General features: G+C 35.9%; 1 protein-coding gene across 1 annotated transcript; it reads left to right on the forward strand.

Annotated features, from left to right (window-relative positions):
* Positions 1-3,474: 3,474 nt before the first annotated feature.
* On the forward strand, positions 3,475-25,877 carry SEPTIN2 (septin 2). Its single transcript, XM_034439529.2, has 13 exons — positions 3,475-3,760; positions 6,195-6,224; positions 7,627-7,750; positions 8,130-8,216; positions 8,874-8,997; positions 9,439-9,573; positions 13,162-13,279; positions 13,623-13,724; positions 14,643-14,788; positions 16,239-16,322; positions 17,765-17,822; positions 21,511-21,623; positions 23,041-25,877. Exons 2-12 carry the CDS (start codon positions 6,216-6,218, stop codon positions 21,613-21,615), a joined length of 1,092 nt encoding a protein of 363 aa, XP_034295420.1. The 5' UTR covers positions 3,475-3,760; positions 6,195-6,215; the 3' UTR covers positions 21,616-21,623; positions 23,041-25,877.
* Positions 25,878-26,845: the final 968 nt, after the last annotated feature.

Below are 26,845 nucleotides of genomic sequence, written 5' to 3' on the forward strand. Positions count from 1 at the left end.
GGAATATATTCTAAGATGTCTTAATTTTGACTTTTCTACTGTACAGAATTTCAGTATACTTTCACCTCTGATCTTCTTTGAATCATTTAATCTGTCCATTGATAACCTTTAGCACACCAATGGAAAGTTGGAATCATCTTCTGAGTGTTGAGATCTCATTTGGCTACTTTGTTCACTTTGATTCTTGGTGTCTTTAAATACGTTGTTGTAATATTCCTTCTTTGTCTCTTTTAACAGTTTACTGATATTTTCTGTTCTAAGATATTTGTCATTCTTGGCTTTGGTTTCTCTTCTTGGCAATTTCTGTCATTTGTTCCAACATCCAGTTTCCTTTCGTAGCCATGTCTTTGCGGTTATAACTGAGCTTTAAATAATTCTCCTCAATCATTTTAGTTTCCTAAGTCATATAATCTAATTACATTTTTCTCCTCAATATTTCTAACGTTGGTATTCCAGTTTCTACCCACAAGCGGCACATCTTCCTTGCTTGCTTGAACTTGAGGATAAAGCTGACCAAGCTCCCTTTTTGCTATATCAGAAGATGCAGCATGAACTTTATCAACATTGTTCCTTGTTTTTTCCTGTTTGTTTCTAAATGATAAACATTATGATCTTCTGATCAAAAGCATCCATTTCCAGCCCATTTACTGATGCTGGAGATGTCAAAATATAAATGCTTCATTTCATCATTCACTGTATTGACCATTCTCACATTCAGCTTCATACATTCCACATTCCCAATTCTGCTTTAGCAGCTTTGAATTTTCTTTTTCTGCAATTATACCTCTTGAAGCTTTAGTCTAGCTGTATCATAATTACCACTGGCATATTAAAAGCTCCTTAGTTGCTCCTAGTAGCATAGTCAATGCCATCAGACCTGAAGGACCCATCATACAGCTTCTATATTGTCAATAATTTTATATTGTCTATTCATGTTTGTGTGTGTATGTTTGTATAAAGTACAGAAGAGGTTTACCAGTGACTTCTATGCAGTCTGAAATGATGCCATTGCCAATATCACTAAAGTGAATATCCACCTCTAGCATTTTCCTGTATCACTCCTGCCCAATATAGAAGCTTGCTTGCTTTAGCTGGACATCTGAGATTACCTTCATTACCCTGGGTGACCCTGCTGGCCGTATGTACTCTTGACATAAGCTCCCAGCTTGCTTCATTTCTTCTCAAGATCAGTCACTGCCACAGTAAGACAGCAAAGCAGAACTATAGCCTTCTCAAATATTTTTTTACCATTATCCCAAGGTATCATTCAATATAGTTGTTTTTAGTTTACATGGTTTAGCATTTTTTGTGCCTTCAACTCAGTGTTGACTCCTGGTAATTGCTTGGACAAGTCCCTGCAATTTTCTTGGCAACTTTCCTCCCCCCACCGCTCCCCAGAAGTGGCTTGCTATTGTGTCCTTCCTAGGGCTAAGAATGACTATCTGAAAGATCACCCAGGTGGCTTTATGCCCAAGGCGGGACCAGAACTCGTAAACTCCTGGTTTCTAACTTAATACCTTAATCACCATATTAAACTCAAATCATATGCTTTAGAATTAGGAAATTCCAAATAATTGCTTCATATGTGAAACTGGCTCTTTGGGCCATTTTAGAGACTGGCACTAGTTTAAGTTTGAAACCTTATCAATATAACTAAAACAACTAATTTTGAATAGAAAACAACTGTTTCAAATATGAAACTATGTGATTAAAATATTTTCTCACTAGTATTATTAATTACTTTTAATAATTTACATATCCAAGTTGCTAGTTATTCATATATATAGCCCTATGGCCAAGTTATCTGACATGCTGTTTCTCATTCATTATTTCTATCCACCCCATAAAATCTGACACAATGGCGTTTTAGATTCCATCCACTAAGAAATGCCATCTGATGGAACGTAGTAAATGTACTTTCTTCGTCAAAGCATCACCCACCCCATCCCACCACATTCAGACTGCACCAATTCCATAAGCTTTTAATCAATCATGGAAAGTCTGTTTGCTTTCCCCAAGATTGGGGTGCTTATCTGGCATTCAGTATCTGTTTTGGTAAAGAAATGTGTTCTCCCCATTTAACTTTTTTTAATCCGTGCACCATCCTGAGCTGAGTGGCCTTATAAGTCTAAATTATAAATAAAATGTATTGTTTATGCAGATAGTCCTCAGCTTACAACCATTCAGTGATCAACTTACAATGGCAATGAAAAAATGGCTTAAAACCAGTCCTCACAAATACAGCAGTCACAGCATCCCCAAAATAACATGATCAAAATTTTAACACTTGGCAACTGACACATATTTAGGATGGTTGCAGCATCCTACGGTCATGTGATCTCCTTTGCAACCTACAAAGCTGGCTTCCAACAAGTAAAGTCAATGAGAGAAGCCAGATTCAGTTAATGACCACATGATTCACTTAAGAACTTTGTGATTTGTTTAATAACTTGTGCAAAGAAAGGGTTTAAAATTGGGTATGACTCAATTAACTGCCTTGATTAGCAAGAGGCATTCTGGTCCCAATAGTGATAACTTGAAGACTGCCTGTATTGAATATTCAATAAATATAGCAATAAATGTACAACATATATTAGGAAGCAATAATGAATTGGCTCATTCTAGTGGGAATATACTTTCGTATAGAACACTAAATGTTGTCATTAATTTCAACAGCACAAAATTAAGATTATCTTTTAACAGCACATAGATGTACACATTTTAAAATAAGTACAATTGTTAATTTCTCTGCTTTAGAAGTCTCCAACGATAGATCAGTTGGAGAAAAATCATGTGTCCATAACAGCTGGCCAATTAGTATTTTCAAAAACTGTATTTTGCTAGGTGATATGCTGCAGTGAAAAAAGCTACAGTGTCTCCTCCTTTTATGTCGGCTGTAAAGGTATCGGGGCGTTTCTTCCTTTGCACCCGAGCATTGTATGTAAGAAAGTTACAAGGTCGATTTGTTTCTACACGGCTGCTAAAGGCAAGGTCAACATTCTTCGTCAAGTCCACACTTTTTGGTGAATTGCATTCAAAGGCAAAATTGGTAGGATTCGTATTTTTCAAGAAATGCCTCTAATAATACATTTGCCTAAACCGTTCCACTGTGCAGAATGAGAATACCGCGAGAGACATCACGTGTCCCTCAGAAACCAATTGAAATTAAAGACACCATAGAGTTACAATTGAGGACTACCGAAGAGTTCCCGCACTTGAAGGCCTATTCACTAATTCGACCTTACAACAATCTTTTATAAAAGCGGTGCCTACATAACAATCCTTCCGTCAGCCTCTTGTTAATTTCTTTCTTTTATAGTGCTCAGAATGTGAAAAACCATACAAACCTACCTCGCATGGACTCGCAACACTCCTAAGCCGAATAGGAAGAGCTTGCCGCCATCTTGGTGAAGGAAAGAAGCTATCCGTCACCCGCTAATATCAGGAGGAGGAAGCTCCTCCTCCATCGTTGCCTTTTTTTTTATAAATCACTATAGCAACCGGAAGAGGTGACGTGTTGGCAGGAGGGTAGCGCACGCGCTTTTGTTACCAGCAGCCTTGACGTTGTTTTGTCGCGCGCGAAAGCCGTGAAAGCTTTTTCAAGGGGGAGGAGAAATGATTTTGCCTCGTGAGCTGAGTGGAGATGCGTTTGTGAAGAGAGGCAAGCCTGCGCATGCGTTGCGGGACCCTGTGAAGCGGTTGGGCGGGTTCGGAGATTGCGGCGGCGGCGATTTAGGATCGACTTTGGGGCGGCTCCCAGGTGCGGCATCTCCTGCTGTGCGGCTTCTCTTGAACTGGGTAACTTGCAGGGATATACGGTGGTGACGGTGGCCGCAGTTTTTTTTTATTCTGAGACAAACGGGGAGCGGGGACCGTTCCTGCTTTTTCTAAGCAGACGCCTTCTGCCCGTCCCACTCCCTACTTTGCATTCTCCCCCCCCCCTTTCCCCATTCTCTAAAGCCGCCGTTCTTGCCGTACCTGGGTGTGCAATAAAGGAAAAGGGGGGGGGAGGAAAGGGAGGGTGAGGAAAATCGGGTGGGGAGGCTGTGGTGTAACGAGCGTTATTTCGTTCAAGAGGGTTAGCGAGTCAGCAGTGCATTCCTCAGTTTTCAGGGGACGATTAGGAAACGGATCCCGCCTCTCAAAATATATATATATATGTATATATATATGTGATATATAGGAAATATATATATATATAGGAAAAAGTCGCGGGGAGGAGGGGGACGATTTGAACGTAGTTTCCGCCGCTCCATCTTGGACTCCCAACAAAGTGTGTTGAAGAGAGGCTGGGTGTTAAAAGAAAAAATATATATATTTCTCAGGTGCCTGGCTGGAGGACCCTCCCACTCTGTCTTAAGAAATGCTAAAGGATTTCGATGAATCGGATTTTGATCTTTTGTTCTCCTCACACAGACACACACACCGCCACAGTCATGATAGTTTGGATTTCATGCATCTAAAAGTCACCTGGATGCAAAAGAGTCCGTTAGAAGTGGAAAAGAGGCAGAGACTTAAAAATGCGTGGGGAGGAGAGGAAGCAGAAATTGCTCGGTTTAACTGACATTCCCGGCTTGACATGTTGGGGAGTCTACCTCTGGGATAAGAAAGATACTGTTCCTCTTTCTTACATTGGAGATGTTGATGTTTTCTTAGGTCATTCCTAAGCAAAGAAATCTTGATTATATTTATTTTACAATTTAGGGCATCTTTCTTTTCCAGCATTTGAAAACATCAATGTGGTTCCTACAGATCACACAAAATTAATTTCCAGTAATAATACGGATTTTCTGGATTTTCATGTCAGGATTTTCTCTGTTCCCTATTTATTCCTTTTGGGCCGAGTATCCTGGCATTTCAGAAAAATTCTCTGTAGCAGAGTATAGTTTCTATATCTGGCACTGGACTGTTGTTTCCTGCATTCCAGATTTTTTAAGGAAGAAAATCACCTCTCAAAGGCTTCCTTTGTCCATTCTGTTGTATAGGAACCCTTTGTCAGATGAGTTCTTTTCTCTGGCTCTCTCTTTGTAAAGAAATCTGGAATGACTGATTGTATTCAAACTGATTTTCACAACGCTTCATATCTTAATTTTACTCCCTCAATTTTTTATTAAGTACTTTTGTTTTGAATAATTAGTAATGGTACATTTGCCATTTAAGGATATATACTGAAAATCTGACTTTAATAACTGACATGTTCTTTGTTCTCGGTATGTTTTTCAGTTTAAACAATTGACATGTAATATTACTTATATTTTTAAAAATGGGCCTATATAATTATTCTATATAATAAAATCTAACGTTCATTGTAACATTTGGGTTCTATTTCTATCAAAATGGATCTGCATCTGCTATGCCTTTTGTAGTCCTATTTTTGCTGTCCTTTTAACTAATTCATTTGGGGATACACATTGCTAGAGAGAAGTTCCTTGAAGATGGGTTACAGCATGGGTCCAAAAGCTCGGAAGACCTCTGGTCCTAGAGACAGACCCAGATTGGATTCGGCAACATCATCATGGGACGTGTATATTTGCCTTCATTCATAAATATAGAGATGTTTAGAAAAGATCTGTAGCTTGAATTTTTTTTAAAAATTAGAAAATGTAATGCTACCAGCAGGTTACAAGATGTCTCAGGTGTATTACAAATAGAGCATTACTGCTAAGGAAAGAGAGAGAGAGAGAGATTATAAGATTTTAAAGAAAGAATATCCTCATGCAGATATGCTTCAAGTCTAAAATAAATACATAGTAAAATAATATCTTAATTTTTACAGAGGAATAAATTTATACCACACAAAGAAAAAATAAGACAATTTCTGCTATGCTTTATTTTATTTTCTTCCAGAAATAATGTTACCTGAAATATTATTCTGCTTCAGTTTTCCTGAACTTCCTGCAGATTTTAATAAATTAATTTTAGGTTTGCTGGGAAGTATCCCAGCCTCAGTTCACAGATTCTGCAGTTCTGGTTATAGATTTAAAATCAGGGTTTTTTTCCCCTTATCCAAGAGAATGATGGGCTAGAATCTAATTTGTATATTTTACATGTTTACCAACAAATGAATCTCTTAGAGCTCACTAGCTTTATTTCCATATAAGTATATCTATGTATGTATATTTGCTGTACAAACCTAACTTGATCATAAGACATAATGTCTTTTCTAACAATATATTACTTTGGGCTTTTTTTAGTTCGTGTTAATCTACAGAAACATGTCTAAGGTAAGGAATGCCTTTGTTAATGAGTATTTGTTGATTTCTACATATAATAGACAATTTGTATACATAAATTGTAGTTTATATTCTATAATTTCATTATTTTAGAGCATGTGAATCAATATAAGATGTAGGTTTTTATAATTAATAGATTAGATTAGTTAAATATTTTTATAATTAATGTTTATGCAAAAAATACTTTAAAAAACTAATTTCTCATCTTGTGACTACTCATGTATTCATGGATGCATTTATTTAATATTGCTACAGTCTATACTAGTTCCATATATTACACTGGCAATAAAAGAAATATATTTGCTAATGTGGTAAGCAAAAAACTTTTAATTTAAAGAACACGTATTTTTTAAATTCATTAGCTTTACAGGTGATACATTTTTAAAAGAATGTGATTAATATGCTAGTGAAGATTATTTAATAATGGTTGAATTTCTTAAGGAGTTGATTGTTAGGAAATAAAAGCCAGGAAAAAATGCTTTTTAAAAGTCAGGAAAAAAATGCTTTTTAAATCCTCACATTTTTGCATGTGATATTTTTGATACAATTCCAATTAAAATACTTTTTTATATTGAATCTGCATTCAAGCAGTTGAGACAGACCATTAATTTTAAGAGTATCAGGCGAAAAGGATCAGGACCCTTGCTTGAACTGTAGCTCAGATTTATTGTTCATAAATCTGAGCTACAGTTATAAAAGAATCTGATCATATAAAAGAATTTGATCAATTAATGGTCAACACTAAATTGGTGGTCGATAATAGTCAACAGAATTCAAGGTGGCTGGATTTGGATCTTTTGTTGTAACTCCGGGACTCTAAACTGATGGTGCATTTAACTACAGCGGCTAGCTCTGACTGCTCTTCTCCTATAAAAGGCTCATTTTTCTTAAAGATAATAAATTCAGTACTTTCTGTATCCCTGAATTTAAGATATAATTTGTTTATATTGTGTAATAAAAATAGACTCATTTCAGAAATGTCAAGACTAATCTATTTTACCAAGTTAATCAGAATCTAAAATCATGTTTCTGTTATACTTAAATATTTCTTAGGACATTTTTCACAATAAATTATATTTTCAGAAACCAATGTGAAATAAATGGAACATGAGAATTGAGTCAATAATGATTGTGCAAAGTCAAGATAGAATATAGAACAACAGAGTTGGAAGGGACCTTGGAGGTCTTCTAGTCCAACCCCCTGTAACTTTAACCATTTCTTCTGATAGCTTGTTATTAATTATTAATTCTAAACCAATTATTGAACTATACTTTTCAAATAACACCAAATGAATAAATTTAGTGAATCTGTAATTTTAACCATTTCCTCAATAATTTTACAAAAATAATTATACAATTTTATTTAATTTTAGTATTCTATTTTTCTTTTCAGCAACAGCCTGCTGAAAAGTTTGCAAATCCAGAAACCCCTGGTTATGTTGGATTTGCAAACCTTCCAAACCAGGTTCATCGGAAGTCTGTGAAAAAAGGCTTCGAATTTACCCTTATGGTAGTTGGTAAGATTATTACAATTTTTTAAATTGATATATGCACTATTACCCTTCAAGATGCCAGTTCAATTGTTGTAGTAAAATGTACTCTTAATTTGTAAAAATTTCTTGTGGTATATTCTTTTTAATTGATGCATCAATATTTCAGAATAATAAATTTTTCAAAGAACTGCGTCATAGAGCCTGTTATATATGGTCTATAATTGCTCATTCAGAAAATTAGATCTATAATCAAAAAGGTATTTGGTTTTTAAATTCCTAAATCTGAACACTAAATATGAGCTTCAATGCAGAAATTCAATGAATAATAATAGTCCATTTAAATAGTTAAGGTAATTATTTATGATTAAGCTTGTTTCTAACTGTATTTTATATTATTTAATAGGTGAATCTGGATTGGGAAAATCTACTCTAATAAACAGCTTGTTCTTAACAGATCTCTACCCAGAAAGGATAATCCCAGGAGCAGCTGGTAAGATTAACTTGTCCTTTCAGTACAATCTTTTGTATCTTAATATTGCAATAGAAAAATTAAATGGATTCTAATGCAAAAAGATTTATGTAAAGTGTTTGGGGGGGTATAGTTTTAGAAATTGTCCATTTTTATTATATACATAATTTTCTATATACAATCACAAATGTATTCATTGTAAAACATCCTTTTTCAAAAAAAGGTGTTTATGATTCTTTAAAATATAGAAAAAGTATATTGCAATAATTTTGGTGAAATCTGCCACCTGATCTACATTTTGCAATTAATTTTTCTTGCAGCACAAGACTTGATCTTTTTGCTGTTTCAGTTGTAGGGTGTTTTTCTTTTTATCAGCTACATGTATTGGATTATTAGAAAATCATTCATCTCAAACCGTGCTCCTGTCTAAATCAGATAGGTTTGTCAAATGTGGAGTAATAACCATATATTTGAATTAGATTGCCTTGGAACATTTCAGCTTTATAATTCTATGGCATAATTTATAATTGAAAATATATATTGGGTTGCAGCATCACAATTGATTTGTCTATGAGGTATACCTTAATCAGCTATCTACTGAGAATAATTAATTCCTGATCCTGCCATAAAGGCTCGATGTCAGCAATCTTCTGAAATCCAGTTTTGTTCCTTTCCTAGAAAAAATAGAAAGAACTGTACAGATTGAGGCCTCAACAGTTGAAATTGAGGAAAGAGGTGTAAAGCTCCGTCTGACTGTAGTAGATACACCAGGATATGGTGATGCTATTAATTGTCGAGATTGGTATGTATTCAGTGGATGTGTTAAATTATTTAAACAAACTATAATAATATAAACAGAGTTATATTGTTTATAATTCTTAGCTTTAATGTTAAGAATTGCTAAATTTAATTACATATTTCATATGTTTTTATGTAAAGTCTCCAGATTAATGGGATATATGTAGAATAAAAACGATACCATTCATGGATGAACAGTTAACAACCAAAACTCTATAGAAAATAGCAGAAAGTCTTGTAAGGTGTTGGGATTTGGATTATTATAAAACATTTTAATGCCTTCTTATTTCTTTCTGTATTATGCATATTCATTTCTTTTGACAACAATTCAGTTTATGGAATTATTATTTTTAAACATTATTATTTCCTTAGGTTTAAACAACAATTATAAAGCATCTCTGATAATGAACATTTAAACAATCATGTTTCATATTTGTTTTAATAGTTTCAGGACCATTATTTCCTATATTGATGAGCAGTTTGAACGTTATCTTCATGATGAGAGTGGCTTGAATAGACGGCATATTGTGGATAACCGAGTTCATTGCTGCTTCTATTTCATCTCACCATTTGGTCATGGGTAAGTACTAGGAACAGTGCTTTGGATTCAGTTCCAAAAAGGCAATTTATAAGGGATCAGTGCATTCATACCAGAATGAATGAATGAATGAATGAATGAATGAATGAATGAATGAATGAATGTCTTTGGTTATTCGGGTTTTCTCCCGCGTAAAATTGGAAGTGTCTTGGCGACGTTTCGACGAAGTCTCATTCATCATCTTCAGGCTGGTGTTTTCGGCTTCGTGCTTCTAAGAGCAATGTGTGATCGCAGCTGTTTCTTCCTTTTAACTGCCAGTGGGGTGTGAACTGATTGGGTGGGAGCTTGGCTGTGTTCTGATTGGGTGGAGGTGTGTTCTGATTGGGTGGAGGCTTGGCTGTGCTCTGATTGCATGGGGGGGTTGGCTGTGCTCTGATTGGGTGGGGGGGTGTTCTGTTTAGGTGGGGGCTTGGTTGTGCTCGGGTTAGTCTGAGTTGCAGGGGGATTTGAACTGGTGAGATGTGTTGCTGTTGTTTGGCTTTGCGTTCGTGGTTGTGCCACATCTTCACGGGTGTCAGTTTGCTTCATGTATGGATTGGAGGGGTTTAAAGTGGCTAATGATGCAGCTGTGGTCTGGCTTCTGGTTTGTGGTTGTGCCTCATCATCGGTGTGGGTTTTGGTTTGCTTTTTGCATGGATGTGTGGTGGTGACATCCTGTGTGGTTTTCGTGAGTGTGGGTCTGGTGTCATTCTTTGTGTTAGGGACTCATTTGTCAATAAGGGCGGGTTTCCAAATGGCTGGTAAGCGGGAGGTATCATCTCGTTTATTCATGCTGTGTGGGCGTTTTTCTATCTCGGTGGCTTCTCTGATTATTCTGTTGTTAAAGTGTTCAGTTTAGGTGATAGTCCTGGTCTTTTTAAAGTCAATTTCATGTCCTGTGGCTTTAAGGTGTTGGACCAGGGAAGAAGTTGGTTCCTCTTTTCTGACTGAGTTCTTGTGTTCTTCAATGCGTGCACTTATTCTTCTGTTGGTTTGTCCGATGTATGTGGTGGGGCAGGCGGTGCATGGGATTTCATATACTCCTTGATTTTCTAACTCAATTTTGTCTTTGGGGTTTCTTAGGATGGTGGATATTTTTCGGTTTGTGCAGAATGCTGTCTTGATGTTGTGTTTGTGGAGGATCTTGCTGATTCTGTCTGTGGTGCCTTTTATGTATGGGAGGAGGGCTTTGCCGTTTTCTTGTTCTTTGTCTTGGGTTTTAGTGGGGGTTTCTTTTTGGATTAGGTTGGTAATCTTATTTCTTTGGAATCCGTTGGATGTTAGTACGTTAGTGAGAGTGTGTAGTTCGGTTTTTAGGTGTTGTTCGTCAGCTAAGCGTTTTGTTCTGGAGATGAGTGTCTTGGCTACAGAGTTGATCTGTGCTGAGTGGTGGTGTGAGAGTGCGTGCAGATAGTGGTTTGTGTGTGTTTTCTTCTGGTAGATGGTGTGTTTTAGGGAGCCATTGGATTTCTTGTAGACTAAGACATCCAGGAAGAGAAGTTGGTTGTTAGCTTTTGTTTCCATGGTGAACTCTATTTTGGGGTGTAGGCTGTTGAAGTGTGTGAAGAAGTTGTCCAGTTTTTCTTTCCCGTGTGGCCAGATTATGAAGGTGTCATCTACGTATCTGAGCCAGAGTTTGGGTTTGTGATCAGATTTTTCTAGAGCTTGGGTTTCAAAGTGTTCCATATAGAGGTTTGCAATGACAGGTGAGAGGGGTGATCCCATGGGTGCTCCTTCTATTTGTTTGTATTTTTGTCCGTTATAGATGAAGTATGTGTTATATAGGCAGTGGTTGGTCAGATCTAGCATGTGCTTGGGGGGGTTATATTTGTTTTGGATAGCTGTCAAGGCTTCTTTGATTGGCACTTGGGTGAAGAGGGATATGACATCGAAGCTCACGTGTAGGTCGTTGGGCTGTCAGTTTTGTTTCTTTATGATATCTATGAACTGGAATGAGTTTTTTACGTGTGAGGTGATGGATTCTGCATAGGGCTGTAGTTGTTTGGCGAGAAATTTGGCTAGGTTTTGTAGAGGTGAGCCTAGGGAGCTGACTGTGGGTCTAAGTGGGGTTCCTTCTTTGTGTATCTTGGGGAGACCATAGAGCTTGGGGTATCTGGATGGTTTTTTCCAGGTAGGTGGTGGGATCTGTGTTTAGGGGTTTGTATGTGGAGTCTTGGAGTAGGTTGGTTAATTTGGTTTGGTAATCAGATGTGTTCATAATCACCATGGCGTTTCCCTTGTCTGCTGGTAGGATTATTATGCTGGTGTCTTCTTTCAGGTTAAGTAGTGCTATCTGTTCCTCTTTGGGTAAGTTGCTTTTGGGTGGCTTGCTGGTGCAGAGGATGTTGGTGATTTCGAGTCTGATTCTGTTAGCGTCGTCGGGGTTGATTTTGGTCAGGCTGGTTTCAACTCCGCATATAATGGTTTCAGTGGGGATGTGTTTGGGAGCGACTGCAAAGTTGAATCCTTTGAAAAGGACATTGGTTTCGGCTTTGGTGAGGATCCTATCTGAGATGTTATGCACTGTTTGTTTCATGTGTGGCTGTGAGGGGGGAGGGGTTTGTTTCTGGCGGTCTTGTAGTCTTCTGAGTTTGTTGGTGTGTGTGTCTGTTTTGAGGGTGGTCTGTGTTTCGGCTCTCCAGACGGCGAGTTGTTTGGATTTGTCCCAAAGTGCGGGGTGGATCTTGTTGCTGAGTTTGAGGTGAAGTGTGAGGAGATCTTTGTTGATTCGGTCTAGGAGGAATCTTTTTGTGTGAAGTTCATTTCTGATTAGGGCCAATTCTGTTCAATTTTACGCGGGAGAAAACCCGAATAACCAAAGACCTACACACACAGACACACACACACACACACACACACACACACACACATATATCAATTTAAGTTCTACAATTCTAAAATGGTTTGTTTATAAAAATACATACAAACATATCTATTATGCTATTGTTTCAGGAAAAGTGATGCTAGTCAAAGGAAATTAAAGTAAAAGGAAATTAAAGCATGAAATCAAAAGGAAATTAGCTAAATCTACTTTACATGAAACCCTTTACTATACTTCTCTCTCATTCCACCTTTACAAATCATCCTTCTTCAATGCCCATATATAACTTTATACATTTTGCATGTGTGCATGTGAATATACAGTATGTATTTCCTAGCTGGGAGGAGGGTTTATAGGTAATAATATATCTACTTGCAAGTTGCCTTTACCTTAAAAACCTAAAATTTGCATCAAGTAGTTTGAGTTTGTTTGGTATAAAATTGATTGTGTTTGTGGCATATTGGACAGAATATGTCACAACTATTGGTTGCCACCCATAGTTTTGCAGGGGATGTCCATGTGGCATGATATACTTAAGATGATAGCCAAAATCACAACTTCTCTATTTTATAAAGTTACATTTTAAAAAATGAGATATGTTTTACAATAATAATGCATATTACTTCCTTGATGTGAACAAAGCAGTAATTTGATCTAAGAATCTGAATGTTTTTAGAAATGTTTAAGTTTCTATGTTAACTGCTTCTGTTGATTTTTAGTTTGTGAAAGAAATAGTCTAAATGTTAGGAATTCATAATTTGTATTTTTAGTCTCAAGCCTTTGGATGTTGAGTTCATGAAAGCTATACACAACAAAGTGAATATTGTACCTGTGATTGCAAAAGCTGATACCCTAACGCTGAAAGAGCGGGAAAGACTGAAGAAAAGGGTGAGGTTTTTTTCTTTAATATAAGCATAGCATAAAGAAAAACATGATTCATATATTGTGCATAATAGGGCGGTCGGAATCTAATGAACACTGAACTTTTAGGTAGTGTGTATAGTTGTAATGTATTGAAGTGAAGGGGAATAATTGCTGGCTTCTCCAACTGCAGCACTTTGTACAATGTGTAATTCTAGGGGTATGGTTTTCTGGCCTTCAGAAGCTGTTTGGGTGTAAGCGGAGGGGGGAGGGGGCATATATAAAAAGCAAGCAAAAAATCCTGGTTGATTTTGCAGATGTTGAATCTCAGCCCATGTTTTATTTATATCTTACTGTCCTTTGGGGTCAGATTTTGGATGAAATTGAAGAACATAGCATCAAGATTTATCACTTGCCCGATGCAGAATCAGACGAAGATGAAGATTTTAAAGAACAGACCAGACTTTTGAAAGTAAGGACAATTTGTTAAGTCAGAAATAGTTTATCCTGTCATCTTATTTAATTTCTAGAATTTATTATTTTTGCTTATCAAAGCTAGTGTTTTTAATCTGTTTCTAATCTCAGAAGGAAGAGAATTCTTCACACTAAAGGGAATTTTGATCTCTGAATTGGAAAATGCTTTGTCATCCAAATTTGATTGCAATTTTTTTTTTTTTAATATGAGTTCAGAATGAGAGTATGGAGCAGGAATTTGTAGCAAGAGTTCCTTTTTTAATTTTGCTTTCTTTGCATCTTTTTTGACATTGTAAATTGTAGCAATTAAAAGTATAGAAAAGGAATGCAAGGGGGCAATAACAGAAACTTAACAGAAGCATTAGAATTAGATGATGGCAACAGAAGATAATGAATGTAACCAGCAGAATTTTTATCAGAAATCATTATGAAGAAAAGATGAAAGCAGTAAGGTTAGGCAAGAAATTTTTAACTGGAGAATGGTAGGATACAAGAGGTTATGTATCTTATTGAAAAGTATTTAAAAAGGAAGATAAAAACTAATGTAAGAAAAAGAAATAAATCAAAATGAAAATAAATATAAAAAAGTAAAGAAAATAGAAAAGAAAAAAGATACAAAGAAGTAGCTTCTGATATTCTTTACAGCAGTTGTAAGTACAGTTATAAATTTACTTCTTACTCTATCGTTACAATCTTATCCTTCTGTCTATAATCTGATTATCAAAACAAAATCATAAGCGCATTTTTGCTGTTTTATGCATAAAGTCCATAAGGAGTTTCTAGTCAATGGCATGTCTTGTGTTTTTAATAAATAGTTGACTTTCTTTTCAGAAATTTAAATTGGTGTTGATTGTTATCAGACTTCTAATTGCAAAGCACAGTGAGATTGTAAGATTATTTTTCTCTTCAATTCCAGACCAGCATTCCATTTTGTGTTGTGGGATCCAATCAATTAATTGAAGCTAAGGGTAAAAAAGTTAGAGGTCGTCTTTATCCCTGGGGTGTTGTTGAAGTGGAAAATCCAGAACATAATGACTTCTTAAAACTAAGAACCATGCTGATGTAAGTAAAGTGCATTTATCCCTGTACTTTGGTCATTGTTCACCTTTTTTTTTATCCTACACAATACAAAGCAAAATGATTATTGTTTGTTGAACTGTTAAACAAGAGATACAGATAGTTCTTAACTTACGACCACAGTAAAGACTGGAAAATTAATTGTTAAGGAGTGTAATTGTGAAGTGAGGCACTATGTGACTGTGGCCACTTTTACAACCTTTTTTATTACATATTATTTTATTTTTTATCACACATAGTCTCTTAAGTGAGATTTCACATATCAATCTTTTCAGGTAAACCAGATCGGAAATAAAATTAGAGGCTAATAATTCCATTTTATTGTAAGGCTGCATTGAAGGAATCTTGTAAGGCTGAAGGTAGAAATTTCCCCCCGCTACTTTTAACTGCCCAATCAATAAGACAGGTCTTTCCCAAATTTCTTCCTATCTTAAATCACAGGGGACTCCACCCTTTCTTGTCTCATTGTTTCTTAAAAAGCATCTCTTCCCTCATCCTCCAATATCATAATGAGTATAATTTTTGTTAAAATTTATAAATAAGAAAGTAAAAGATAACACAGATTAATAGAAGTAAACACGGAAAACAAAGCAATAAATAAAAGAAAAAAGTGTAAGAAAAGGAAAAAAGTTAAAAATAGAAAAAGACAAAACAGTGGCTTCACGTATTCTTCATAGCAGATATAAGGGCAAATATATTTTGACCTTTAAAGTTACATCATTTTATTCTTTCTATAATCCATTCTGTCTAAATATCAAAACCATAAGTCAAAATTTCATTCTTTTGATTTTTACACAAAAGTCTGTAAGAGGCTGGTAATCAGCAATAAATGTAGATAATGCCTCTTCTGTAATGAAATTAATTTATCAATTTCAGAAAAATCTATTCAATTCCCCTACCATTCTCCCATAATGTCGAATCTTTCCATCTCTATGCATAAAGTAATCTGGCTGCTGTGATCATATATTGAAATAATCTTCCGTGACCCCTTTCTATTTGCCTGTCAGTCCTGAAATGAAAAATTGTGGCTTAAATTGAATATTAATCTTTCAAATTGCCTGTATTAAAGTATGTATTTGGATCCATTTTTTTAGTTTTTTTACATGTCCATCACTCATGATAAAATGTCCATTCATGGTGTTCATATTTTCAACATACATCTATTTGTGGAAAAATAACATTCTTAAAAATTTTGATTATTTGTGTTATATATGAAGTTATGTTATATAACTATTAAAGGATGGGTAGCAAACACAATAACAATGTAGAATGTATGCATTTCAGAGCATGTTTAAAACCCATTGGGTTAGTCAAATTTTATATCTTGTTTTCCATTTCACTGCTTCTAATGCATAATTTTTTATTTGAGGATTAAAATAAAATTTGTTGAGCTGTATTAAATAATTATTATACCATAGTTTTTTTGTTATTCCAGCACTCATATGCAGGATCTTCAAGAAGTGACTCAAGATCTTCACTATGAGAACTTCCGTTCTGAAAGACTTAAAAAGGGTGGCAGGTAAGCATCTCTTACTAAATGGTCTATGGTTCCATTATATTTCAGGTTTTCTTGTCATGTTTTGATTGCTACCATTTTGAATATATGTCAAATACTCTCCAAGCATATCTAACAATGTATTTGGGTGTATTATTCTTATTATATTTTTTTCTGTAAAGGGTCAGCAAAAGCATTCTTTCAGTTATTAGGAACAGATGCAATTTTCACACGTGTTAAATATGTTGTATGCAAACTTCATTCATATTTTAATGTTTCTCTAGTTATGCCATTTAAACCTGAAGCCATGATATTTTTCAATGTTCTCGTTGTATTAATGATTTCCCTTTTCATCAATTTTCTTAACATTCTAAGATTCAAAGTATTTTTTTTAATTCCACTTTAACATCTCACTTTTTTCCCAACCATTCTAAAATGTACTTCCATTCGGTAATTTTTATTTTTTATTGAGTTCATTCTGTTGGAGATTCTTTGTTAGCCCTTTCCCCCAGTTTCAAAATACTAAAATACTTCAAAAACAATAGCTATACTTTTTCATTTTGAAGTGTCTGAATGCTCCAATAATTGTTCCTCAGGAAGACATTTACATACAAATCACATCCCTGGTTCTTTCATTATCGCTACTCAAGCAAGGTGCATATATACTTGTACCTGAAATATTTGTAGAAAGTAAAATTTACCTTCATTAATATATTAATTTCTGTTTTCATAATTTAAATAATATAATTTCATTTTCTGACTTACAGTGTAATAATTATTGAACCTATATTACTTCCATAATTTATGCATATATTGCTCAATTCTATTTCCCAAAATCGATCCACCTTCATATACATCTACAACATTCTTACTCTTTCACTTAGTATTAGAAATACTCAGCTTTGTAATGTTTCATTGATGAATTCATGCTCTTTATCTACTCCTCTTTCTTTCCAAGTTGTGCTCTTCCCATGTTCATCACAGATGACTCTTAAAGGTTACTAGCTTTAATACCCATACTAGAATTTTCTGCTATCAGTAAAGATACAATTCCAGTCAGTTTTGATAAGTCATATACTGATTTACTCTAGTCTAAGCATTCCCATGCTATTCTGTGTAGCCAGTATCTCTAAAATAGAGATTTCATTGTAAACCAATATTCCTTTGGCAGGTCTCTTTGTAGAATGAAATGGACAGCATATAAGTTTAATAAATAAAAGAAAATCCCATCACCTAGGAAATACATACAGTAGAGTAATAACTACTCACTGTTTTTTCCTTCTTTTACTACCATTGTATCTGCATTTTAAAAATATTGGTCAGTAGTAGTTAAATACTATCAGATAGAAAACAGTATTTAGCTAGAACTATATGTTTGCATTAAATTCCTTTGTAAGAAGTTGCTGCTTTTAAGAAAATATTGCTGTATATTTCTAAGCCTTCTTTTTTCCCCCTCCTAAATGTAGAAAAGTTGAAGATGAAGAAGTTAATAAAGATCAAATCTTGCTTGAAAAGGAAGCAGAAGTAAGGACTTCATTTTTTAAAAAAATATACTGTATTTTGGATCTTCAAATTATGTGATATTCATAAACAGTTCTGAATTCCTACACCATAGGGACAGAATATTACTCAGCAGGATTTTGCCAAGAAATTACAAAGTTATTAGTAAGCTTTTCTAAGTAAAGATTAAAACTTTAAAGGCATCTAGCACAAACACTTCTCAATCTGAATTCTGTGAAAGGTACCCTTTTGCAGGGGCCATAAATTTAAAATTAAAACAATTACAGCCATTCATTGATTTATAATTAGTGAGAAAGGAGAGGCAAATGAACCTGTATGGCTTAATCCAGATTCAAAGGCTTAATCCAGATTCAAAGACAATGTCGGCTGGTGGCACCCAGGATGAGGGCATTCTCTGTGATCACACCGACCCTCTGGAATGAGTTACCCACTGGGCTCCGAACAGCCCCCGACCTCCACACTTTCTGCGGCGGCCTGAAGACATGGCTTTTTCAGCAAATTCCCTGATCTGTCGGGAGTTTTAATTGCTTGGGGATTTTAAATTGGATTATTTTAATATCATTTTATTGTCGTGTTTTTTTATTTTGTGAGCCACCCCGAGTCCTACGGGAGAAGGGGGGCATATTTATTTATTTATTTATTATATTTCTATACCGCCTTTCTCCCGTAGGACTCAAGGCGGTGTACAGTCAAGAAAAATATAGACACACAAACATTATAAAATTGCTAATTAAAATTATTGCTTAGTTTGGTCAATCAAATAAAACCCAGAATTAGATAACATTTAAAAAATCATTCACATGTTCATATGTTTATTATTATTATTTATTATTATTTGTTTAAATTTCTATACCGCCCTTCTCCAATGTAGGACTCAGGGCGGTGAACAGCCAAAGTAAAAACAAGACATACATACAAACATACAAAGTCTAAAAACTATTTAAAATAATTAAATAATTTTGGCCGTAATTAAAACATTCCAATTTAAAATCCATTTAAAATTTGACTCAAGCCAGTCCAGCTAGTTGGAATAAATGGGTTTTCAGGGCCCGACGAAAAATCCGGAGGTCTGTTATTGTACGTAGCTCTGGGGGGAGGTTTAGTTTAGTCCCGCCTGTTGGAACATCAGGGTCTTGAGGGCACGGCGGAAAGCACGGAGATCAGGGATATTCCGTATCTCCGGGGGCAGTTCATTCCAAAGGGTTGGAGCCCCCACAGAGAAGGCCCTCCCCCTGGGAGTCGCCAGTCGACATAATTTGACTGACGGTACCCTGAGTAGTCCCTCCCTGTGAGAACGAACTGGTCGGTGGGAGGCTATTGGTGGCAAAAGACGGTCTCATAGGTAACCAGGTCCTAAGCCATGGAGCGCTATAAAGGTGATAACTAACACCTTGAATCGCACCCGGAAGACCACCGGGAGCCAGTGCAGCTCGCGTAGGAGAGGTGTTACATGGGCGTAACGAGCTGCGCCCATAATCACCTGCGCGGCTACGTTCTGGACCAGTTGGAGCCTCCGGGTGCTTTTCAAGGGGAGCCCCATGTAGAGAGCATTACAGTAGTCCATACGGGAGGTAACTAGGGCATGAGTGACCGTGCGCAAGGCGTCCCAATCCAGAAAGGGACGCAACTGGCGGATCAGGCGAACCTGATAAAAGGCACCCCTGGCCACGGCCGTCAAATGATCTTCTAAAGATAACCGTGAATCCAGGAGGACACCCAAGTTGCGGGCCCTCTCTGTGGGGAGCAAGATCTCATCCCCTATTGTCAGTGATGGTACTAGCTGACTATACCGGGACGCCGGAAGCCACAGCCACTCGGTCTTGGAGGGGTTGAGTCTGAGGTTGTTTCTCCCCATCCAGATCCGCACGGCCTCCAGGCAACGGGACATCACAGCAAGGGCATCATTGGGGTGGTCTGTGGTGGAGATGTATAGCTGTGTGTCATCAGCATACTGATGAACACTCACCCCGAAACCACGGATGATCTCGCCTAGCGGTTTTACATAAATGTTGAACAGAAGGGGTGAGAGGACTGACCCTTGCGGCACCCCACAAATAAGATGCCTCGAGGTCGACCTCTGCCCCCCTGCCAACACAAACTGCGAACTGTCAGAGAGGAAGGACGAGAACCACTGAAGCACGGTGCCCCCTATTCCTAACCCCTCCAGCCGGTGCAGTAAGATACCATGGTCGATGGTATCAAAAGCCGCTGAGAGATCTAATAGGACCAGGATAGAGGAGCAACCTCTGTCCCGAGCCCTCCAGAGATCATCCACCAATGCCGTTTCCGTGCTGTATCGTGACCTGAAGCCCGACTGGAACGGATCCAGATAGACAACTTCATCCAGGTATCGGGGTAGTTGTCGCGCCACCACACTCTCAACAACCTTTGCAACAAAGCGAAGATTGGAGACTGGACGATAATTTGATAATATAGCCGGGTCCAGGGAAGGCTTCTTGAGGAGGGGCTTCACAACCGCCTCTTTCAAGGCAGCGGGAAAGACACCCTCACTCAGAGAAGCATTTATAATCCCCTGGAGCCAGCCTCGTGTAACCTCCCGGGAGGCCAGTACCAACCAGGAGGGACACGGGTCCAATAAACATGTGGCAGCGTTAAGCTTGCCCAGAATCCTGTCCACGTCCTCAGGAGCCACAGAGTCAAACTCTTCCCAGATAACGCTCTCAAGACCTGCCCCCGTCTCCTCCCCTGGATCTACCCAATCGGAGTCCAGGCCTTCCTTATATAAATACGATAAATAAATAAATATATAAATATATATATAAATAAATAAATAAATAAATAAATAAATAAATAAATAAAGCCTAATTTGATGTGATCTACTATGACCGTTTTCCAAGTAAAAACTGAATTTATGTATTTTGACAGAAAATCATGAATGCTATGTAGATTAGATTTATAAAGTAGCAATGGGAAAGTAATTCATGCAACTATATAATTAAAAGTATACTTGAAAGAAACTTGATCATCATTTGGTAATTCTTCAGGTATACAAAATACGGAATTTTAAATTGATACTGGTGACTTAAAATCAGTTTATTGCAGCCTTTCAGTTCAAAAGAGATTTCATTCCCAGTTTTTAATAACCAAATATGGACAGGTAACTCTTTATTTGGATTTAAATGTCATACTGAATTTTGTCATTCAAACTATGGTTTATTGCTGCCTGTTAGCATAATTGATCTGGTTTGTATCTCTTAGATTTGTATAATGAAATAAAGCCTTATTTCATGATGGTCTTGATGTTAATTCATGTGAATTGAATCCATTGATCTCTATAGAATTTGTTTAAGCATCATATTAAAAATGTAAAAACTGAACCAGAAACTGGAAAATTGCTGAATTCTAGTTCTCAGCATCTATAACCAATGTCTTCGCTTTGGGTTATGATGGTATCTATAATTCAAAAATATCTCGAGAGCCATAGGTTTCTTACCTGTACTGCACATCAGTTGGAGGGAGTAGAAGATAAAAGTGGAGAAATAATTTGGCCTTATGATACCGTTATCACACACTGGTACTACAAAAGAACCATAGTTTTAGATGAAAGATATAAAATCTGTTGGTTTTTTTAATTGGTGATATTTTGGTTTAATGTTTTTGTAAGCTGCCAAAGCACTCCTTTAGTTGGAGGAATTCTAGCCAATGTAGAAATGATATTCTTTGTTTTTAGCTTCGCCGCATGCAGGAAATGATTGCAAGGATGCAGGCACAGATGCAGATGCAAAGGCAGGGAGGTGAAGGAGATAGCAGTGCAACTCATGGGTACAAAGTTTAAATTATTTGGTAAGAACACTTTTATATTGAAACTACTATATATAAAATATTGCTTTGAAAATTATAGTATTACAGATTTGATCTTTTTATCATGATTTTGACTTAGATAAATAACTTTAAGAGTGACATAAATACTTCATTCTGAAACAAAAAGGAATCCATTTATTTAATTATTTGCTCATTCATTCAAGTGCTACAGTTGTCTACTTGCCATAAGGGTTAAATTTAAAAAATTAAATTTAATAGACTAAAGAACCAATTCACAATCAACTTTGCAAATGTTTGGACAGCATACAATTTACTAATGCTCCCTGTATGCTATATCCTGTTCTTCAGGGGAGGAATAGCTTTTAAAATCAAGAAAAATGAGATAGTGCTTTGTCCATTTTCTGTATTTCCTCAGCTGTCATACCAGCATGTAATACAATTTAACTTCCCTTCCTCACTTTGAAAGAACCTAAACAAAACATAGAATGAAACAGGGAAGAGAGGAGGGCAGGCTGTTTTTTTTCCTAAATGATCAAGCAAGTAATGAACTACAACATTTAACACCGCATACAGGTAGTGTACACTTAATGACCAATCACTTAATGACCAGTCAAAGTTACAAAGCTACTTGTGATCCAGTTCCACAGTTCTGGGGGCCAAACCACCTCAACTTTTTCCCCCTACGGTCCTGTGATCACATTTTGGGCACTTGATAACCAGCTTGCATTTATAGCCATTTGCAGTGTCCTGCAGTCACATGACCATGATTTTCTGTGTTTTTGTTGGTTTTCAACATTCACTTCCCATTTCCAGCAAAAAAAAATACCCATTGAAAAAATAGACTCATTTAATATCTGCCACGTCTGCTTAATGACTGTGATATATGCTTAATAATTACAGTGTAAGGTTAACGACAACTGCAAAAAAAGATCCTAAAAACAGGCATGGCTGTGGGCATCACAGAATGTTATGCAGTAACATTCTGTAACAATGGAATGTTTGGTCGCTACTATGGCGACCAAAAGAAATTGAGACAGTGTATGCATAGATAGTTGGGGATATTTCCTTTTTTTTAGCAATACATTGCAAAAAACAAGAGGGAGTTAACGTAGGCTAACGAAAATAGAGAGAGGAAAGATGACTAGAACAATATACTCTTTTGTGATTCCCTGTGATCTTTATGCTGTAATCTTTCTTTATAGTATATATCTATGAGATGGTGCCATTATTATTTTATTAATAAAATTTGTAGGAGGAATCTATAGGTATTACTACTTCCCAGATTTGTAAATGAAAAGTTTGGTTATCATTGTTACTTTTAATTATATTTTTATATTATTATATAATTAAATATATAATTATAAAATATACTATTATTCATTTTTAAAAAGTATGCATAACCATGTAACCTGTCAATATTCTCTTTTCATCATTGCAGATAACTTTCATTAATTGGAATCATTTAAGATTTAAGACACAGCTTATTTTGTGGGGATACTACTTATCCTGCTGTCACTTGGAAGGTCTCTTAACATTCAGCAAACAAATATATAGTTGACGTATTCTCTATTTTATAAACAAATAAGATTTCTTTAATCTTTTTAAAATGTTAAATGCAATATGAGTTTGTTAAGATTTACTAATATTTTATTGACCTGATTTTACTATGCAGATTACACAAATGTTTAGATTTTCCCTAACCTGTTGTTCATCTAATACTATGGATTAATGCCACTGAGGGGTTTGGGGTTTTTTTGCACTCAATATATAAATTGATTATAACCACATTATATTTATGGTTTAAATTCTTATTCTTAATTTTTCCTGATTTCCTTTTTGCAGCTGACATGATTGTTTGAAAGTTCCTTTAAGTTACCTACCCTATAAATATTATGTATTGCCTATTTCTTTGAAATCATTGTAAAGGTTTTCATAGGAAAGACTAAGAAAGTCTTAAAGGAATGTTCATTTCTTTTGGAATAGAGACCTTTGCGTGCAGACTGACCTACAAGAAAATAAGTGATATTTGCAATTTTTTTCAATGTTACTCTTTTTATATACAGGTAGTCCTTGACCTACAACCATAATTGAGCCTGGAATCTTTGTTGAGTGAAGCAGTTGTTAAATGACACATCACATAACTGCTTCCCTTAATGACTACCATCCTGGCTCATTCATTTACAGTTGTTAAGTGACCATGTGGATCATTCAGCAGAATGAGGGGAAGCTGCACCAGGTAGGGAGGCCTGGGATCTACATGGATACATAAATCTGCTGATGTCTGTGAGGTTTCAGCTGGTTCCAAATCCAGCCGCTCAGCCACCCAGGGAGCTTCAGGCTGGCTATGGAAGCTACCAGCATGTACAAAGCTGCTGCAGGTGGCTGGGTGAGTTGCTCCCCTCTGTCCCTTCCACTTGCAACTTCCCTGCCAGTTTCCCAGCAGAAAAGATAGCAGATGGCATTCACATGATTGTAGGGCGCTTGGAAACTGGTTGTACCTGCGAATAGGCTGCCAAGAGCCTGAAATATGGTCATGTGATTAGGGGGGCAGTGCTACACTTTACAATATTTGGAAGTGCTTTACGGGCTTAGAAAAACACTCTTTCCGAGGCCATCATAACTATGATCAATTGTGAAATGGCCAATTGTAAGTCAAGAACTACCTGTATGAAGTAACGTATCAGTATGCCTTGACTATTTGTGGACTGCTGTACTTTACCAGTGCTATACAGTAAATATTTTCAAGTAATTTCCATGTGTGTAGCATTTTGTGACGTATGTGAGTTTAAAAGAAGTAGTATAATTTAGAAAAAAAATTCAGTTATTTTTTCAGACTTTTTAGGTGTATTTTTTCAGATTTTCAAATTTGTATTTAATTTTCGAAGAAAGCAAGGTCAAATTGTACCCGAGGCATGTGTTTCTACAAAGGAAGAGCATAAGTATTCATCATGGAAGAAACTAGCTACTCCCTGATGACCCCAGTATACCCATGACATACATACATACTGACAGACATAAATACTGTACTTGGAAATACTGGAAAGAGAGTGACTTAATCTAATGTCCTTCAGGCTTCTAACATTAAAAAAAGTAATTATGGCATTTTCATTTTGATTGTTGTTACACACAGATAAGGAAAACCAGATGATGTCCATATTTTAGTCTGTATTTACTATGTTCAAAAATAAAATCCAAATTATATTTCTTGAAATCTGCAATGAATGATATATAAACATAGTAAAAATGTTCTGCCATTTATTAATCCAGAATTTTAATTTTAAAAATGGGATCACAGCAAGATTTCACTTTGATCTTGTAATTTATTTGGAAAATATAATGCTAATCTGAAGAGTTTTCACTAATAGTACTTTTTCCTCCTTAGAAAGATAATTGTTCAATACCTCTTCTGTTCAGAAGTAACACCTACAATCTTTTTGTGTCCTACATAGGTTATATTACTGGGTTAAATTATGCTATTTGATTTGAACACACTTGTTTTACCTAGAATGTTTTAGATCTGGGCTGATTTCGGTATTATTTGTATGAAGCTGTAATTATAATTAAATAGCAAGGAGAAAAATTCCTAGTATTTTGAAAACCTGTGAAAATGTGAATATGTGTGCCAAATAACTAGTATAAACCTAACCCTACTGTACATTAGTTTTCATTAACTGACTTTAAAGAATTGTTCAGTATTTTTAAACATCATCTGCATGTATCATTTGCTGTAATTAGACCTTCATTATATACTGTAACTTAGTCTTTACTTGTGGTGCTACATTTTAAGAATTTTGGCTTTCATGATCACTTATAAAATCCATACTGCTAAAACTTAATTCCTGAACAGCAGTAATTTACTAATTTAAATTGTACCTTTTAAGTAAGGTTAATTTTTTTTAACAGTATATTTCCATGAGGTTGAATGATGTTTTCCAGTCTGTGCCTGATATAAGAATAACAAAGTATCTGTACCTATTTCCATGAACTAAGCTACATTTAAATATTCAGAATACAATTTAAAAATGAATTTCTCAAGGTTTGGGGAACCTGAAAAATGGTTAGCATCACAAATGGTCTTTGTCTTTGTTTTTCGAACTAATATAATTACAATTTTAGGATTATATTGTTATATTCTTTAACACTTTTACTGGATTTTTATAACGGGGGTATTCAAAGGGCTACTTTTTGTATAAGACAGTATTAACCTATAATTGATTTTCTGTACCTTATTTTAGCCCAAATTATTAATAAACCCAATAAACTGTTATGTACAAATCTGCTGAAGTGTGTGTGTTTATATTAAGTGATGTAGGTGGTATGGTGGCTAATTAAAAATAGTTTCTTGCAAAAACTGTTGATGACAGAGCTTAAAATAATATGTTCCATTACACAGAAACATTTACATCAACCAGTTGTTTTGCTGAGTACATGTGTTACCAAAATATTGATACTCTTAGAAGTTGGGCAAGATACACATAACATTCGGTTCCATATGAACCTCATTGTTTCACAACTGTTATTACCCCATCTTCATTTTCAGTGGTATCAGAATATTGACATGAACTTCCAGTATTGTCATTAATGATATTACAGGTTAATACTTAATTCAACAATGATTGGATATGTGCATAAAAAGAAGTTTCCCAAGTATAGATAAAGGTAAAGTTTCCCCTGCCCAGTCATTTTGGACTCTAGGGGGCAGTGCTCACCTCCATTTCTTAGCCAAGGGAGTCAGCCTTATCCAAAGATATTTCTGTGGTTGTGGCCAGCATGACAACATGCTGAGGCGCATGGAACACTGTGATCTTCCCACTGGAGAAGTACCTATTTACAGTTGCAAGAAAAAGTATGTGAACCCCTTGGGATTACGTGGAGTTTTGCATGAATTGGTCATAAAATGTGCTCTGAACTTCATCTAAATCACAACAATAGAAAAACACAGTCTGCTTAAAATAATACTACACAAACATTAGATGTTGCCATGGTTTAATTGAACATAACATGTAAACATTCACAGTGCAGGGAGGAAAAAGTATGTGAACCTTTGGGCTTAATAACTGGTTGACCCTCCTTTGGCAGCAATAACCTCAACCAAACGTTTCCTGTAGTTGCAGGTCAGACCTGCACAACGATCTGGAGTAATTTTGGACCACTCCTCTTCACAAAACTCAGTGTAGCAATATTCTTCGGATGTCTGGTGTGAATCGCTCTCTTAAGGTCATGCCACAGCATTTCAATCAGGT

This window comes from Pantherophis guttatus, chromosome 6 (genome assembly GCF_059756535.1).
Source record: "Pantherophis guttatus breed Tessera chromosome 6, ASM5975653v1, whole genome shotgun sequence".
Lineage (NCBI taxonomy): Eukaryota > Metazoa > Chordata > Lepidosauria > Squamata > Colubridae > Pantherophis > Pantherophis guttatus.

Excerpts from the sequence above, each read along its gene's own strand:
- SEPTIN2 (XM_034439529.2), top strand. Across the intron at positions 7,751-8,129 it reads ATTTACCCTTATGGTAGTTG|GTGAATCTGGATTGGGAAAA; the intron begins GTAAGATTATTA and ends ATTATTTAATAG. Across the intron at positions 13,725-14,642 it reads AACAGACCAGACTTTTGAAA|ACCAGCATTCCATTTTGTGT; the intron begins GTAAGGACAATT and ends CTTCAATTCCAG.